At 44.4% G+C, this 15,644-nt stretch overlaps 1 protein-coding gene and 1 long non-coding RNA gene across 35 annotated transcripts in view; both read right to left on the bottom strand.

Moving 5' to 3' along the window:
• The window catches only part of CAMK2D (calcium/calmodulin dependent protein kinase II delta), a 162,441-nt gene extending 157,850 nt beyond the window's left edge, over positions 1-4,591 (bottom strand). For 12 of the 34 annotated variants that reach the window (XM_069810493.1, XM_069811362.1, XM_069811801.1 and 9 more), the window contains exons 1-3: positions 4,437-4,588; positions 3,813-4,127; positions 2,774-2,868 (exon numbers count right to left, since the gene is read on the bottom strand). In XM_069810493.1, coding sequence (XP_069666594.1) covers positions 2,774-2,868; positions 3,813-3,880 — 163 coding nt within the window. In that variant the 5' untranslated portion in view covers positions 3,881-4,127; positions 4,437-4,588. Of the gene's footprint in view, positions 1-2,773; positions 2,869-3,812; positions 4,128-4,436 lie in introns of those variants that run through there. The other 22 variants (XM_069809661.1, XM_069810411.1, XM_069810695.1 and 19 more) reach the window with 5 other exon arrangements.
• A 3,669-nt stretch (positions 4,592-8,260) lies between these two features.
• LOC138689692 (uncharacterized) overlaps positions 8,261-15,644 on the bottom strand; it is a 45,214-nt gene continuing 37,830 nt past the window's right edge. Inside the window, exons 11-12 of the long non-coding RNA XR_011328596.1 lie at positions 15,085-15,207; positions 8,261-13,600 (exon numbers count right to left, since the gene is read on the bottom strand). This is a non-coding gene — a long non-coding RNA (uncharacterized lncRNA). The remainder of the gene's footprint in view (positions 13,601-15,084; positions 15,208-15,644) is intronic.

Here is a 15,644-nt window from a genome sequence, read left to right as displayed (position 1 = left end):
AGAGCACAGCAGATATAAATAACTGATCATCAACTTAAAAGCACAAAGGTTACTTCTGCTAGAACAGGGGGCATAGCTTCCTTTCCCCTCCAAAGCCCATGCCTCTGCACACACCCAATTAGTCTGAAGTTTCCCTGTAACTATACAAGGAAACAGACGAGAACACACCTTCACCAGCGTAAGTCTGTGACCAGATCAGCTGCTCAGTTTAGAAGTACTACTAAAGTAAGGATTCAGATAAAACTCCAAGAACATTTGTGGCTGAGGAGACAAATGCTGTTATGACTGGGCTGAAGTCAGTTGAATAACTTTTAATTTCAAAGCTACCTTAAGAAAGTTTTATTTGGTCTTGACTCCTCCATCTTATACATTGAAACTATCATACATTGAAACTGCTCTTCAGTCTTGCAAACAAGAGGCCCAAATTCACCATTGAGCTTAAAAGACTTCCAGAGAGCCAGGCAATGTACAAGGGATATGCATTTCCAAGCCAAGAACTTCTTACCTCTGCTCACAGATGAAGCTGACCCATTGAACAGTCCTTTAGATTTACATCATAATTGGTATTTCAAGCAAGAAGTATGAAACAAAAGCGAACTGCTACCTCATCATAAAGCAGTTCAGATGTGAGTAGAATGAAACTTACAAGTTAGATTTGAAAAACAGTGTCTTAGTTATAAGCTGTATACCTATTATCAGCCGGGAGAAAGTATCTCAGTTTGAGGCTTTTTAACGTTTACTTTTTGCACCACAACTGCAATTAAAGTGCACCTTTCTGCAATTAAAGAATTGCCTAATAAGAATCTGAAGATTTCCCCACGAAGCTTGCTCTTCAAAAGCTGTTTAGTGGATTTCAAAAAGCTAAAAACCAAAACAACCACCACAGAAAACAACCAAGCAAATAAAAAACCCTCAAATACTTCTGGGACCTCTGAAAATAGAGATGGAAATGCATTCCCTGCATTCATGGACGTGGCATCACATGCATTCTGATAAGAAAGGGTATTTCACAGTCCTGCTTTGAAATGTAACCCCTTCCTTTATGTAGAAAAATCTTTGCGTGAATTTTGCCTCATTCCATCTTATGAGCCCAATTCTCCCAAATACGCTTCCACTCATTAATGGGCTACACCAAGGACAAACTTGGTCCTGCATGAACGGTCAAAGAAGTACAAAAATTAAAACCTGAAATATAGTACTTTCCAAATGACAACTTCTAAGGAAGACAAAGTTTTTATTAATCTAGCCTAGCATTTCAATATTTATCCCATCATAAATAAAACCCATGGCACATAAGTAACTGATGCTGATCTTGCTGCAGCTTCTCACGTTGAAAGGTACTTAGATCTATGAAATCACACAGAATGTGGTGTTTTATTTTAAGCATCAAAATTCAACAGATCATGTTATTGTGCCAACAAAAGAAAAACAGAAGATCTGGTTTAAGCAAGCTTGTGAAAATATTTTCTCTCAAGTATTACTGTTTTCTTAACTTTAAATCCGTAACTCTACAAAGGAGTATTTTAAATTTAAGTACCTTTTGAAAAATAGAGGAGAACAAATCTCACAGTGAGAATATGAAGATTAAAATTCAGGAAAAGGTAAAAAATAAATTTTCACATAACTTTCATCAGCTGAAAGAGTACTGACACAATGTTGAAAGATCTTTATCAGAGAACAGCATGTTACCAGAACATGCCATGATGTCATATGTGATATTTTATGTTTAAATTTAATGTATTAATTCAAACTGTTGTTTACTGCAGTGATTCCTTTGCGTCAAAAGCAAACCAGGCCATAAACAGGTTCACACTCTGACACTGTTTGCTTATTCACTTGCATGTTCTTTACCACACCACAAATTCATATCAAAACACACAAAACATCAAGGGAGAGTAATCCGTTATGCCCAACATCCTAGCACAAGCACTCTGACTTGAACTTAACAAGCAATTGACATATCACCATTAAGGCTTGTTTTCAACAACAGTAACCCACAGTATGTGTGTATTTACATCAAATGTATCATAAAACCATATCCACTGACACTGAAAATAACTAGGAAATATACGCATGACACAGAAAGTATAAACCAGCTGTACAGCAGGTATTATGGTTGGGTTGTAACAGTAACACAGTTAGTTCATCGCTTAATCAGAATGACTTGTTTCAGAAATGATTAGTTCATAAAATGATAGTTTTCTTTCTTAACATAATTTTCTTCTCATAACAAAGTTTAGTATGAGGTAGAAATACACTTTTTCTCATGCATTCATAGTCAGACAGGCCTCGATGTTCATGTTTACATGCAAAGGAAACAGAATTCAGTAAAGCTGTAATATTCAAAATAAAAGCTGTAATGGAAACTTATTATTTCCCAACCTTCACCAAAACAATCGGCTTGCAAAATGCTTGCAAGCTGATATTCAAAGTTATTTAGATACTAAAATGAAGAGGTTGCATTATGTTAAACTGTTTTAGTATCTGTACATCTTTTCTTGAAATGCGTTACAGCAACCTCAGACCTCCCTGAAGTCAATCCATGAAACATTTAACATAGAAAAAAAAAAACAAGGACCAAGGAAATGAAAAAAAAAAGGCAAAACAAAACAACAAAACAAAAACCCCAGAACCTAAACCCAAGGAAATTAAAAAAAAAAAAAAATTAAGAAATGTATTAAATCATTTAGCTATTTTTATGTTTTTAATGCTTACCACAAGAATAAAAAAAAAAAGGGAAGGCATCACAAACACTAGGTTAAAATATACCCACCCCTAGCTGAAAGCTTTTTGGTGTTGATAATTTTGGCCGCATACTCTTGTCCTGTGGTGATTTTCATACATCTTCTGACGACAGAGAACGCCCCTCTGGAAACCAAGAAGCGGACAAAGTGTCAATCCAACTGAAACACTTCACTGCCATTACCGGCGCGAGGGTTTTAACGGGTTTCAGCGAGAGGTGTGATGTCGGCAGGATTTAAAAAAAAAAAAAAAAAAAGGATTTTCAGAGAGTGCCGGTCAGTATTGATTTTATTCCCCAAAACAGTCAACTCTGGTCAGAAACGCGTGTACACGCCGTATGACCGAACCGATCCTCGACTGTAACGGGCGGAGGGAGGGCACGTTTTCACTACCCCGAGGCCGGCACATACCCCGCGGCCCCGTCCCCGTCCGTCCGTCTCCCCCCCGCCCGGTGACACCGGCGCCCCGCCGCCCGCCCGCCCGCCCCCGCCGGGCCGCCAACATGGCGATCGGGGCCGAGAGTCGCCGGCCCCGGCCTCGCGCCGCCTCCCGCCCCGCCGCTGGGGGGCGCCGCGCCGCGCGCCGCCCAACGGCCCCTCAACCGACCGACCCCCCTCACGCACACATACCCACCTAATAATAAAAAATAATAAATAAACCGTGAGGCACCTCCCGCACCTCCGGCGTCGGGAGGCCGAGGGCAGCTCCCCGCCGCCCGCCCGCAGCCTCTCGCCGCCCCGGGGCCGTACGTACCCGGGGGGACGGGCGGGCGCGGAGCCCGATCCCCGCAGCCCGCGTGTAACGCCCGGGTGTGTGTGTGTGTGTGCGTGTGTGTGGGGGGGGGTGGTTGTGCCGGGGCTCTCGCCCCGGTGGCCCTCCGCTTTCAGCATCGGTAAGGCGGCCCCCGGTCGCGGCAGCCCCCCCCCCCCTCCACCGGGGCTCACGCACCGAGCCCTCACAGCCGACGGCGCCTTCCCGCCTCGCCCTCCACCGCCCCGGCAACGCCGGTTCCCCAGCCCCGAACCGGCTTGCCCCAACGGCGGGGCGCGCCCGGCGGTCTCCGTCCTTACTTCCCGAGCTCCTCGAAGAGCTGGTACTCGTCGGTGAACCGGGTGCAGGTGGTGGTTGAGGCCATCATGAGGACGGGCGGCCGCCGGTACCTCCGGCGGCCAGGGACGGCGAGGCGGTGACGGCGGAGGGGCTGTGAGGCGAAGCGAGGCGAGGCGAGGCGAGGCGAGGCTCCGCGCCGGCTTCTCCTCCTCCTCCTCCTCCTCCTCCTCCTCCCCGCCGCCGCCTCCTCTCGTGACGGGGCTGCCTCCGCGCCCTGCTCTCCGCCAGCTGGCGCGTCCTCCCCGCGCAGGTCTTCGGTCTTCCCTCCCCTCGCCCTTTGGGGAAACAAATAAATAAATAAGTGTTTCTCTCCCTCTCTCAAGCCCGCCGCCCGCCGGGGGAGGTGGCGCCGAAAGGGAAAGCAAAACCGGGGCGGGGGGCGCCGCCGCCGGCCAAGGGGTGCCTCCGCCTTCCGCTCCCCCCCGCGGCCACTGCCAGCCAGCGGGGCCGCCGCGCCTCTGCCCCGTCTCCCGGTGCCGTGCCTCCCCCTAGCGACCCCAGCCCGCCGGCCGCCGCGGCCGCCCCGTCGCGGCTCAGCTTCCCTCCCGCCCCGACAGGGACGCTTGTAGCGAGGGGACCCTCACACTGCGCCCGGGGACCCGCGCTGCAGCGGGAGCCGGTGGAGGGGGGGGGGGGGGGGGGCGGACGGGACAGCCTTCCCCGCTAAGCCCCGCTCCGCCGCACCGGGGACGGCGGCGGGAGGCGCTCGCGCCCGGCGCTTCTCGCCCTGAGGAAACGGATGCACCTGCGCCCCGTTCCTCGGCGACCGCCTGACGTCACAAACCGCCCGGCAGGGGCCGGTGAAAGGGGGGGGGGGGAAAGAACCGTGTGGAACGGGGCCGCGTGCGCGAGCGCGCGCGGCTGAGGGGCCGGCAACCCGGCGGGAAGCGCGAGCGTGCGCGAGGCGGGGGCGCCCGGCGGGAAGCGCGAGGCCGCGCGAGGCGGGGGCGCCCGGCGGGAAGCGCGAGCCTGAGCGAGGCCGGCCGCGCGCGCGGCGGAGGGGCCGCCGCGGGGGCGGCGGCGGCGGCGGGCGCCCCGCCCACCAGTCCCCCGTCCCCTTGGCGTCATCAGCGGCCCTGCCCGCCTGCGGGAGGGGAGGGGGATCGCGCCTGCGCGCTGGCGGCGGCAGCGATCCCGCCGTGCCCGCCCGCACCTGCCGGGTCCGGGGCTTCCAGGGGAAGGCTCCCGTCCCGGTCCCGGTCCCGGTCCCGGTCGCCCGGCGGCCTCAGGGCACCGCTGGGCCCGTCCCCGGCCTCCCTTGCTACGGCCGGGGCGATAAGCGGCTGGTTGGCGGGGACGCGCTGCCGTGCGTGAGGCGATGCTCCCTGTGAGGGGACGGCGGGCTCTCGTCGAGGCCTCAGCGCCTCGCTGAGGCTGGGGGGGGGTCCTGAGAGAGGGATAACGGGCATAAATAGCTTCGCGACCACTGACTGTCTCCTCGGGCACGGATTCACCGTGAGACAACCGCTATTTCACGGTGAAGTTAGGGTCACGCTAAAGGCAGGCGGTATCTCTGCATCCCTTGGCTGGTTTCTGGGGCCAGCTCCCTCAAACCAGCCGGCGCGGTCGGTCACCCTGGGTCCGGGGGCAGATCCAGCCTGAGGGGTCGCGAGCAGGCACGCCAAAGGAGAACCGATGACCGGGGAAGTCACCGGAGGCGTCGGCAGCTCGGAGGAAGGTCAAGATGTAGATGTCGGCCGTATAGCCTTGTGGAGACGTGGAGACAGATGTGCTGCAAAGGGAGCACCGCACGCACCAAACCCAGCACCACCAGGGAACGAGAATAATGCAGTATTTGCTGCATAGATAGAGGGGAAGGGTTGAGAATACAAAGCAGAGAGCACGTGTGCGGTGATGAAGATAAAATGTAATAGTAAACAGCTGTCTCAGTTCTTTGACCTTGGGCTAATTTCTGGCCCAGATAAGGGCAGGCTTCTCTGTTAAAATAGCACGCAACCACATCATCAAAGACCACGAACACAAAACGAGGGGTTACCAGGCCATCTGAGTTGCACTGAAATTCAAGAGAGAACTCTGCAAGATACTTTAAATGTGTTTGATTTTGAAGTGTTTGGAATGTAATTGGTTTAATGTTTCTGAAAGCAACACTAGAAACGCTGTTGAAATAAAGCGTTTGTGTGTTGGAAGGGGGGGGGTAAGTGAAAAATGTATGTGTGTTTAGATTATCCATAAGATTTCCTTTTCTAAAACATTTAAAGTAATAGTGGCAGATGAAGAAACGCTAGTTGTTGGAACTATAACGATTTTCAGAACCAAAACTCTCTATTTCCCAACTTTGAGATTTTTCCTTTAAAAGGCTTTTCAAATGCGTACGTGCCACCAGTGCCTTTGAACTCCACTTTTATTTCTGGCCTAGGCTTTGCCAATGATTATTTGCTTCGCTTTGGGCAAGTCGTATCATTTTGCTTTTATTCCTTTCTGATAAACTGAGTGGTGGTGAGATAAGTTACAAGTTAAATTAACATCTGCACAGCGCTTTAAACATTTAAAACGTTGAGTATGTCAGTCTATGGTACAACTAGACCTCCACCGTAAAAGGCAGCATGTAGCTTTAGTCTAAGTAGCCAGTCTAAAGCATCTCAATCTTTATTTTGATACGTGGGAAGACAAGCATACAAAATACGTCCACAAAGGTTTCTTTTACTTTAAAGCTCCAGAGTTTCTAGAGTCAGGATCCAGAGCTGTGATCTTGTAGGAAGAGTTAAAAAACCGCCAACTCTTCCCTGAACTAACGTGAACCCTTGTGTGCATACAATGTGAATGCATAAGCCTATGTACGAGGGTAATTGTCCTCTGGGTGAGGCAGCTGCACCTCATACAAATACACTAAATTGACAGCATAAAGGCAGCAGCGAAGGAAGTCTTTGAAACTTGTGAGCAAGTACAAAGCGTTTACTCCATGAGTTCCTCTCCAGGGAAATGTTATGTGCAGCAGTGCGAGTACGAAAAGACTGGAGGGTGTTTCAATTTAGACCAGCAAATTTACATTGAAGCAAGAATGAATATAAGATCAGTGGAAGGGAATATGCATTAAAAAGTATTCAGAACAGTAGCATATTTTTTAGTTCCCTCTAACAAAAATATAACATGTGAGTTGTGCATAATTTTGTATATATCTGCATAAATAATGCAATCAGCAGTACTGAAACCCCAGAGTGGTCTGATGATTATAAGTATTTATGGGGGCATGTCTGCCAGGTTCCTTATCTATATATACATAGACATCAAAAAATTAAACATATTTCCCTGCCCTATGTCATTTTTTCCTAACAGTATATTCTGACAACAAGCATTAGGCCAAACCAGCTGTTAGTACTGTGCCATTTACTATTTAATAAAAAGCTATTTAGAAGAAATTACTGAAGTCAATTCACTTTCTTTTCTTGCTGTTGTTTTTGTGGGTTTTTTAATGACATTATAACGATGCATGATCCAAAATGAGATTTAAAAAAAAATTCCTTTTGTTTTTTTTCCCATTTCCCAATCTGAAAAAAAAAAAAAGAATCTTATTATAGGAGCTAAGGAAAGAAAATAATTGTTTACAAGATCAGTATCGCAGGACTTGGAGAATTTCCATCAGGAGACATACTAGGGAACTGATGAATAGCTTGGAAACACTTCAGTTCAGAGGGTTTTTTTCTTGTTACAACAATCATCTCTTAAATTTAGTTCACTCTTGAGCTGAAACAAAACCATAATTTGTAGCTGCTGTTTAAGCACTCCATACGTTCTCCAAATTCTTCCTGAGTAGACCAAAGCAGCCAGAATGGCAGCCAAGGATCTGGCCCACGAGGTCAACTTCTAAAAGCTGGTTAGAGCTTCAGGTTTCTCTAAGACCACAGAAACAATTAATCTGTGGTTGATCTAGTGGATGCAGAAAGTCAGATCTCAATAATGAACCAAAAAAAGGCTTAAAAAACATCCTACAGCGTGTTTCTCTTCTCCAAAAGTTTTTTTAAGAGAGTGGTAAGCAGTTCAAGTCTATAAGAAACTGAAGAGCTGTTCCTCTAAAGTTCCTGCAGTTTAACAAAATGTTACAGCTCAGTGGAATGAATTATATATTCAACTGTAGAATCTGAAACAACATTTATTGTGGCAAAGGAAATTGTGTTTATTTTAAGAGTTTGCTATTCAGCAAGGTCTTTGCTTCATATGGCTTTATTTTTAGACAGCCAAAGTGAGGTTTTCATTTTATTTCTGATCTTGCAAATACAGATTTTCAATTTGCTTATGTTTTGAAGGAGTCAGAGGGCTTTCAAAAGGTCATTCGTGTAGACTTCTCATTATGAGGACTGCTAGGAATACTGTGTATTTAGTTCGTGAACAAATCCAACAGCCATTTACAGCAGAGGTCTAGACAGAAAATGATTATGTGAGTAATCTTGGGTTCAGAAAAATACTCGCTTTATGATCAGATGGTCTTAAGCAGAAATCCTTGGTCCTTCCCAAGGTCGCACGTATTGTGGCAAAGCCCTTATTGCCTTGGGGCAACTGATTGAAAACATTGAAGCAGTTACAGGTGCATTATTGCAGTAAAGCTGAAAACCTGTATTTTGATCAATAAAATATCCCTATCTTGTTGATTTAAAACGTGATGCAAATGCCTCCTTAATAGCACATTGAAAGGATTGTCATTTTTCCACAGACACTCAGTCGCTGTAGCCTACCATTTCCAGGTGATGACGGTGGCCTAAGATATGCCCTCATGTCTTCTGCTGCAGCAGCTCCCTCCCAGACACCTTCTGATCGGCGCTGACTCCGGAAACTGGTGCCAGTCCCAGATGTCCCGGGTCTCCAGCGAGTTGTAAAGAGCTGCGGTGCAGCTGCTGAGCAACCTGCCCCAGGGCTTGTTTTCTTTCCATGGAGAAGCTCTCCTGCTCAGTTCCTTGCTGCAGTTGTTCCACCATGTGTGCATAAGCACTCAGAGAAGTAGATCCTTGAAGGTTCCCCAAAGAAAATTAATTATTTATCCATTATTTACACTCCTGGCAAGCACCTTACTACCTGACTATGGCAGTGTGTGTGCTTGCTCTTATTCTCCTGCTGGAGCACTCTTACGTAGGATTAATTTACTCTTCAGTGAACCAGAAAGATGTTGGCAGAATAACTCATTTGATAGCTCAGTGATTCTGTCACGCTCTTGGTATGCAGGAGACCAGAACTTTTCTCTGGCCTAAAAAAGCATTACTCCTGACAGACTAGGAGGCATTGCTGGCCATTTAACTCCTACCTCTAGAAGCACTACAGGGAGGACTAGGTGAAAAATTAATGCGGGGTTTTATTTTTAATCTTTGTGTGCGTGTGTGTGTGGCAAGGACAAAAATACAGGCTTAGCAAAACTGAGCTGTTTTAATTTGTTTGCATTGGAAAGGAAACAGAAATGCTGTAATAAGATATAAGTTTCATCTCAGAGTTTTAAATAATACATTTTTCTTCTTTTTTTATTGGAAGGTATTTTTAATTAAGAATGTTCCTTTAAAATAATGCTTTTGAAGAGAGTGATTTCTTTTTAATGCACTTTAATTTTGAGCTGAGTAATTTTTTATGAATTCCTAGCAAACAAAATATTACATTATTTACACAGCTCTTCTTACAAGCAAGTAGCAGAGTCAGCAACACTCCAAGAATTACACCTTTTGCCACTGACTTGCATGACATGGATTTAAATGATAGGTATTATTTAAAAAAAGGATGCTTCAAGCTGTGAAGGGATTAGTTAACGGAGCAAGGACTGGAAGGTGAGAAGGAAGAGCAGGACACAGAAAAGCATGCAGAAGGTTGCTATCTTATGCTATCTTATTAAGCAGTTAATGACTGAAACAATGTCAATGGGATGCCAAATTCAGGAATTCAGTGACAAAGTCAGCCAACACCACTGCTCTAAGCAATAACATTTTGAATGCTCAGATCTAACTAAGGAAGGACCAGTGATTAACTCAAGGTGTCCAGAATCCTTCAGTAAATGTATTATAAACTGTAACATTTAGGAGCATTACCACATAGTTACAATATATTTTTAAAAAAGGAAAGGGAGTACTTCTCCTTCTCAAAATTGAGCCATTGACCAGCTGGATTATTATTGGTTTTGCCATCAGTTATATTTATCTGTAGGCAAATCACCCTTCCCGTCTGAGTTGAATAAGGACTTATCCCAGCAGCTACTAAAGTTAATGGGATTCTTTCCCTTGTTTTCAGTAGATCACCTGGTGGACGTGGTAAAGAGAACAGCTTGGACAAGTCGAGCTGTAAATATTCTTAAGCAGACAGGCCAGCTTACAGTCTGCCAAGATTACTGCTGAACCTCCAAAGTCATTTTGTAGAGGAAGACAGAAAAGATTTTTCCAGACTGCACTTTTCTTCTGGGCACTAGAGCCACAAGAGCCCCCAGACTGAATTCTCTAAGACCCCACTAGGCTGTAAACTGCTTATCCGTATTTGCTACATACAACATCCAGGAGCTGACATCCCAAATGCTGTCAATAACTATATATCGGGGTGCGCACACACACATCCACAGTTATGCTGCAGTTAGACAGTACAGTGAGGCATAGATAAACACAAAAAAGAAATTAAATGATGAAAATTTTCCAGACAGCAAAAATATCTTCGATGTTAATTTTGAGAATTAAAATTGAATGATTCTGAGACGCCACTAAAGTGGTCTGGATTTTCCTCCCCATCAGGTGGCTAACATAGTTTACATTTAATAACTTTAAGACTTTCTTTGTTCAGAGTTGCCAACATTAACAAAAAACTGCTCTGGTCTGAAACACAGGAGTGACAAATACAGACATAACTGTTACAAATTTCTCTGAAACTCATACAGACCCAGACCTCATTAAATTCCTCCCCACTCTCCTTTGAGGAGGAATGAGAAAGAGATCTCCCACACAGAAGGATCAGCCGTAGGTAGGATGCCAGGGAGATACATCATGTTGACAGAGCTCCTTCCAAGGAAAGGTAAAGGAAGAGAAACAACAAAGCTCACCTAATCAGACCCCAGAAACTCAAGTTACTTTTGGAAAATTGCTCATGAAGTCTGGTCTGTACAAGGGTATAAATCTGTTCCTGACAATGCTCATTTCACACGTAGGAGCAGTTGAACTCCTTCAGCTGAACCAGTATTGACAAATATAAGCAGATCATTCATTTAAGTGAGAGACAGCTTTAGGGTCGTTGCAACCTCACTTGCAGAGTTTCAGGAGGCATCAGGCCTCCAAAGTGTGAGCAAAAAAACCCAGCAATGTTGGAGGTGGTGTGCTGGAGGAGGTGGCATGTGTGGCAGAAGCTGAAGGAGCAGAGAAGGGACGTTCTGAAGAGTGAGTGCTGGCTCCAATGTGCTTCTCTAGCTTCCTCTTACCTATTTTCCAGGGTTTTGTTTGTTTGATTGATTTCTGTGGTTGCTTTCCAAATGTTTCTGGAAGTTTTAGCACCAGCCTTGAGCCCTGTATGACTGGATGACTCAGAAAGGATAAATATATCTCCTTCCAGAGTTCCCAGGGGTTTGTTACTTTTGGTTCAGTGGTGATAGACTCTGAGAAATACATGCATTTCTCTGGTGTGGTAAGAGGTCTGATTTTAGTGTTACCTTGTCATATAAATTCAAGAGAAATATATGCATCTGGAAAGGCTGGCTATGACAACCTCAATATCGTCAAGATTATGAATTAACTATGATCTCAGCTGACATACTCCATAGAAGCTCACCGGTCTACAAACGAAGTAGAAAGCACAAGAGTCTGCATTCGCTCCTCTGCTGTGCTCCCCTTGCATTAAGCGAGCTCCATAAAGGCATCGGAGAATGCAGGCAACTCCAAAATGCTACAAACCCACATGACTACGTGCTGCTCTTATGAATCCGGTACCACAGCTCCCATAAGAACTGGAACAGGAAGAGGCAATGAAAAGGAATGGGAATAATACGATGTGCTTCAGTTATTCCTAAATCACCCCAAAGCCTGCTGGATATTGTTGCCAGTTAATCACAACGAGGAGCAAACCCTTGGCTGGTCTAACCAGGGGCTGAAAGTCAAGGATATATAATAGAAGTTCAAGACAGCTCTATTCATTTGGTGGAAACCGCATGCAATCTTTCAAGCTGTGCTGAATCTTTGTTCTAAACGGGTTTTGGTGATTGTTTTGTAAGTATTTTCAGGCATTTCCTAAAACAAATGAGGGAGGTGACTCGAAGGAATTTCATCTACCATGCGTTTTAGATTCAGAGCATCCTTTTGATGAAGAAAGTTAAAGAAGGAAATTAATAACAGTGTCCCCTGCTTCCCATACACAGGCATTCCCAGTACTGGAGACGAAAAGGCTTTCCAAGAGAAGGTGAGGTCAGAACTAAGCAGTAATGGAGTTAATCAGAGCTGAGAAAAGAGGCAGGCTTCCATTTTATGGGGGAAATGAGTCAATGTTGAGATTTTAGAAGTAGGGGAACATTCTTGGAGTGGTGAGAAAAGGGAAATATATTGATGGCAATAGTTTGGACAGATGGAACCGAAGAGGGGAGAAAAGATTTGGTCAGAAAATGGGAAGATCTTGAAAGAACCAGTGCATAGGCTAGTGTTGAGAGAGTGCTGACTAGGAAGAAGGCTGACTTTTGAGAAAAACACAGTTGTAAGACTTGTGGAGGCTTTAAATATGAGGAGAGGAGAAATGCAGTAACTGGCTTCATGACCTAGACAGCAGGGAGTGCTAACAGTAAGAGAAAAATGAAAGGAAATAAGAATAAAGGTACGTGCAATGTCTGAACATCTAGCCTGTAGACTAATTTAACTTTGTCAGAATGCCATTTCTTAGGTCTTCACATATTGCACTCAGCATACTTCAGAATACTCAGAGCAACAAATATATTCTTATTTACTGGCCAAAAAATATCAAGTAAAAATGATTCCTTGAATTAAGTGCAAATTGTCTGAATCAGCTCACCGGGACAAAACTATTTGAATAACGGAAGTTTCGGTTTCCTTTTCAAGAGGAGTTACTTTGCAAAATGTCAATTGGTAATGCAAAAAAAACCCTTTTCTTTTTGGTTTTATCTTTTGTAAGAGTGCCAGCATTTCCCAACATTTCCTTTACTGTGTTATCTCGAGCTCCACAAAATGCTCACTGTTGTAGCGCAAAAGATTTTGGTAAGGGCACACCTGTGAATGTGACCACTGTGTTTCAGGTATGTGTAACATGGTATTTGTTCTCCCTGCTTTTATGGCACAAAAGGCTACTGTAACGATATGTACCATTCTCTGGTTATTGAGCAAATTAAAGATGAGCCTGTCTGTTCTCTGCCTATGTTGTCTCCAAATATACATTAAAGTGCGAAGCGTTTGCTTCTTGCTTACGTTTGGGTCAGTTGAGGGCAAGTATCTTCTCCAGCCCAGCCCTTCACCACCCCCTTGCTTGAAATGAAGAGAGTCATTTCACAGTGGGACACTTGACCAAATGAGAGCATCTCCAGGTAAGGCAAAATCAGCAATTTCAATATTTTTTTCTGCTCACCTTTGCAATTCAGAAGCAGCATGGATAGCTTACAGAAGGAGTGAAGGAAGAAGGCAGGCCTTTCTCTTACAGCCATCCAAATACAGTCTGTCCTTAGAGGGACACCAGCAGTTCCCATGCAGCGGCCCTCCGCTGAAGGGAGCGAGACAAAGGGTGACCTTAGACAGAAGGGAACGCCATACATGAGCCTCTGGTGCAATCAGAATTAATAGGCAGCTTTATTAGACACCTGTTTGGAAAGAGCAAATAATAAATAACTGGCCCTGACAGCTACTATGCCAGGGCACATACGTACCTGCGGAGCACCACCTGAGAAGCTCAGAGGCTGTGGCTCACCAGGTTCGGGTGGGATAGGCACCCCTTGCGTTGGAGATTCTAGCAAAGTTGTTGCAAATAGCTTTTGGAAATACCCTGTTACAGGAAGGAACTTCAGCTCAGCCTGGGCTTTTGTGAGCTTTACAGCGGTATCTTCCTTTCAACGTATTAGCACTAAGTAACTTGCATAAATAATCAGAAGGAATTTTTCACACGTGGAGCACTAGTTTTTCTCTTTGAACTGTGAAATATGATGGATGTGGTACTATCATTTTTGTTTCAAGCAAAATTTATAGCCAATACTGGGCATAGAAACCTGCTGAATTAGATTCATCTCCTTAATTATATCTAAGCTTTGGCTCAAGTAAATATTTTTCTAGTAATTATTATGACATATAGTGTGATTCATACCTCGAGTAATGATTAGACATATGCAATGTTTTCACGTATGCTTTATGTATACCTTTACTAGTTATATTGTCTGTAAATACGGATTTAACACATTAATCACCAGAACCAATTGGCTATCTTTTTTTTTTTCTCTTTTTTTTTTTTTTTCCTGAATACATTTTACCACACCTCAGAGTACTGGTTATTGGGACAAAACAGTACCAGAAGTGCAATGATAGCCACAGTCTGTACTGCAGGAGCTTGGTAGTTTAAGATCAACGGGAATTACTCGTGTACAGTCTGGTTTTTACCCTCACTTACAATATGTGAATATTCAACACCATCTCCTCCAGCTGACACAACCTATAGGTAAGCTCCTTCCCCATCCTGACTTCTGTCTAGAGAATCTTTCTGATTCAGAATTGCAGGGAGGTCTTTCCATTTATTAAAAAAAAAAAAAAAAAAGAGACTGGTAAAATCCAGAGGAAAACAAAAACTGGTATTTCCTGGATGATATCCTGCAGAGAAGTAGCTTCTCAGTTTCTCCATTGGAAAACCATCTTTCCTTCAGCTCATATTTTTTCCTCTGTGATTCCACCTTCCACAGCTAAGTACCACAAAGGAGAAAAGAGCACCTAAATAGCTTAATCACCCTGGAAGGCTTTTCTGTCCCAGCCTTAGTCATGCTGTAGTCACGACCTAGCTAAGTGTTTCTTCCTTTGAACGACAATACCAGAAGGCCCAGGAACAGTTTGGATTTTTAGCACTCTGTATCAAAGTGGTGTCACAAACAAACGACTCCTCCATGCAAACAAGTAGTCTGACTGCAAAATTATAATTGGAAATTACTGGTCCATTCACTTCTCTCATGAATTTTGGCCATCAGCATAAAATGCCAGAAATCAATTAAAATATGACCTACACATGAAATGAAGTATATATAAACCCAGCAGGAAATGGTAACAGTTATTAATAGACAATAGGCAGACAATAATTCAATGCACTCACCAACAAGGAAGCTTGGGTTGCCGTACCTTGGGAAAAACAGTGATCAGCTGTATATACACAGAGCAGATTGTAGCTAGATGTACTATCAACTGCAGGTAGGCAATGCAAAGGGCAGAAAAAACACTATTACAGAGGAAAAAAAGTGACATCAGACATAGGAAAAAATTTCCCATATTTAAACATCATTTAAAGGTAACTTTCAAATATTTATAAGGTATTTAAAATGTAAACAGCACTTAAAGATTTAGACAGTATTTAAAGTATTTTAAAAGTTTTTGAAGTGTTGTAAAAGTATAGATTTATACTAGTATAAATTCAGGATAATCAAAAATTAAGAAATCAGAGGACTGTGAATGAACTTTGTAGATCTGATGAACTCTGCCTTACAGTGAAACAGGTGACAAAGTAAGTTTGTATCCTATTGGACCCCTTCCATACTACCACTACAGAAATACAAAATAGCGTTACTACTCAGAGGAGCTGCTATATCCCTCTTCCTTCCCACACAAATGACATTACGGAAGAGCAGTAACAATACAGACAAACTATACTACCAGTGA

This window comes from Haliaeetus albicilla, chromosome 1, assembly GCF_947461875.1.
Source record: "Haliaeetus albicilla chromosome 1, bHalAlb1.1, whole genome shotgun sequence".
NCBI lineage: Eukaryota > Metazoa > Chordata > Aves > Accipitriformes > Accipitridae > Haliaeetus > Haliaeetus albicilla.
Note: the sequence above shows the minus strand (reverse complement) of the source record. Positions and strands in the feature narration are given on the sequence as shown.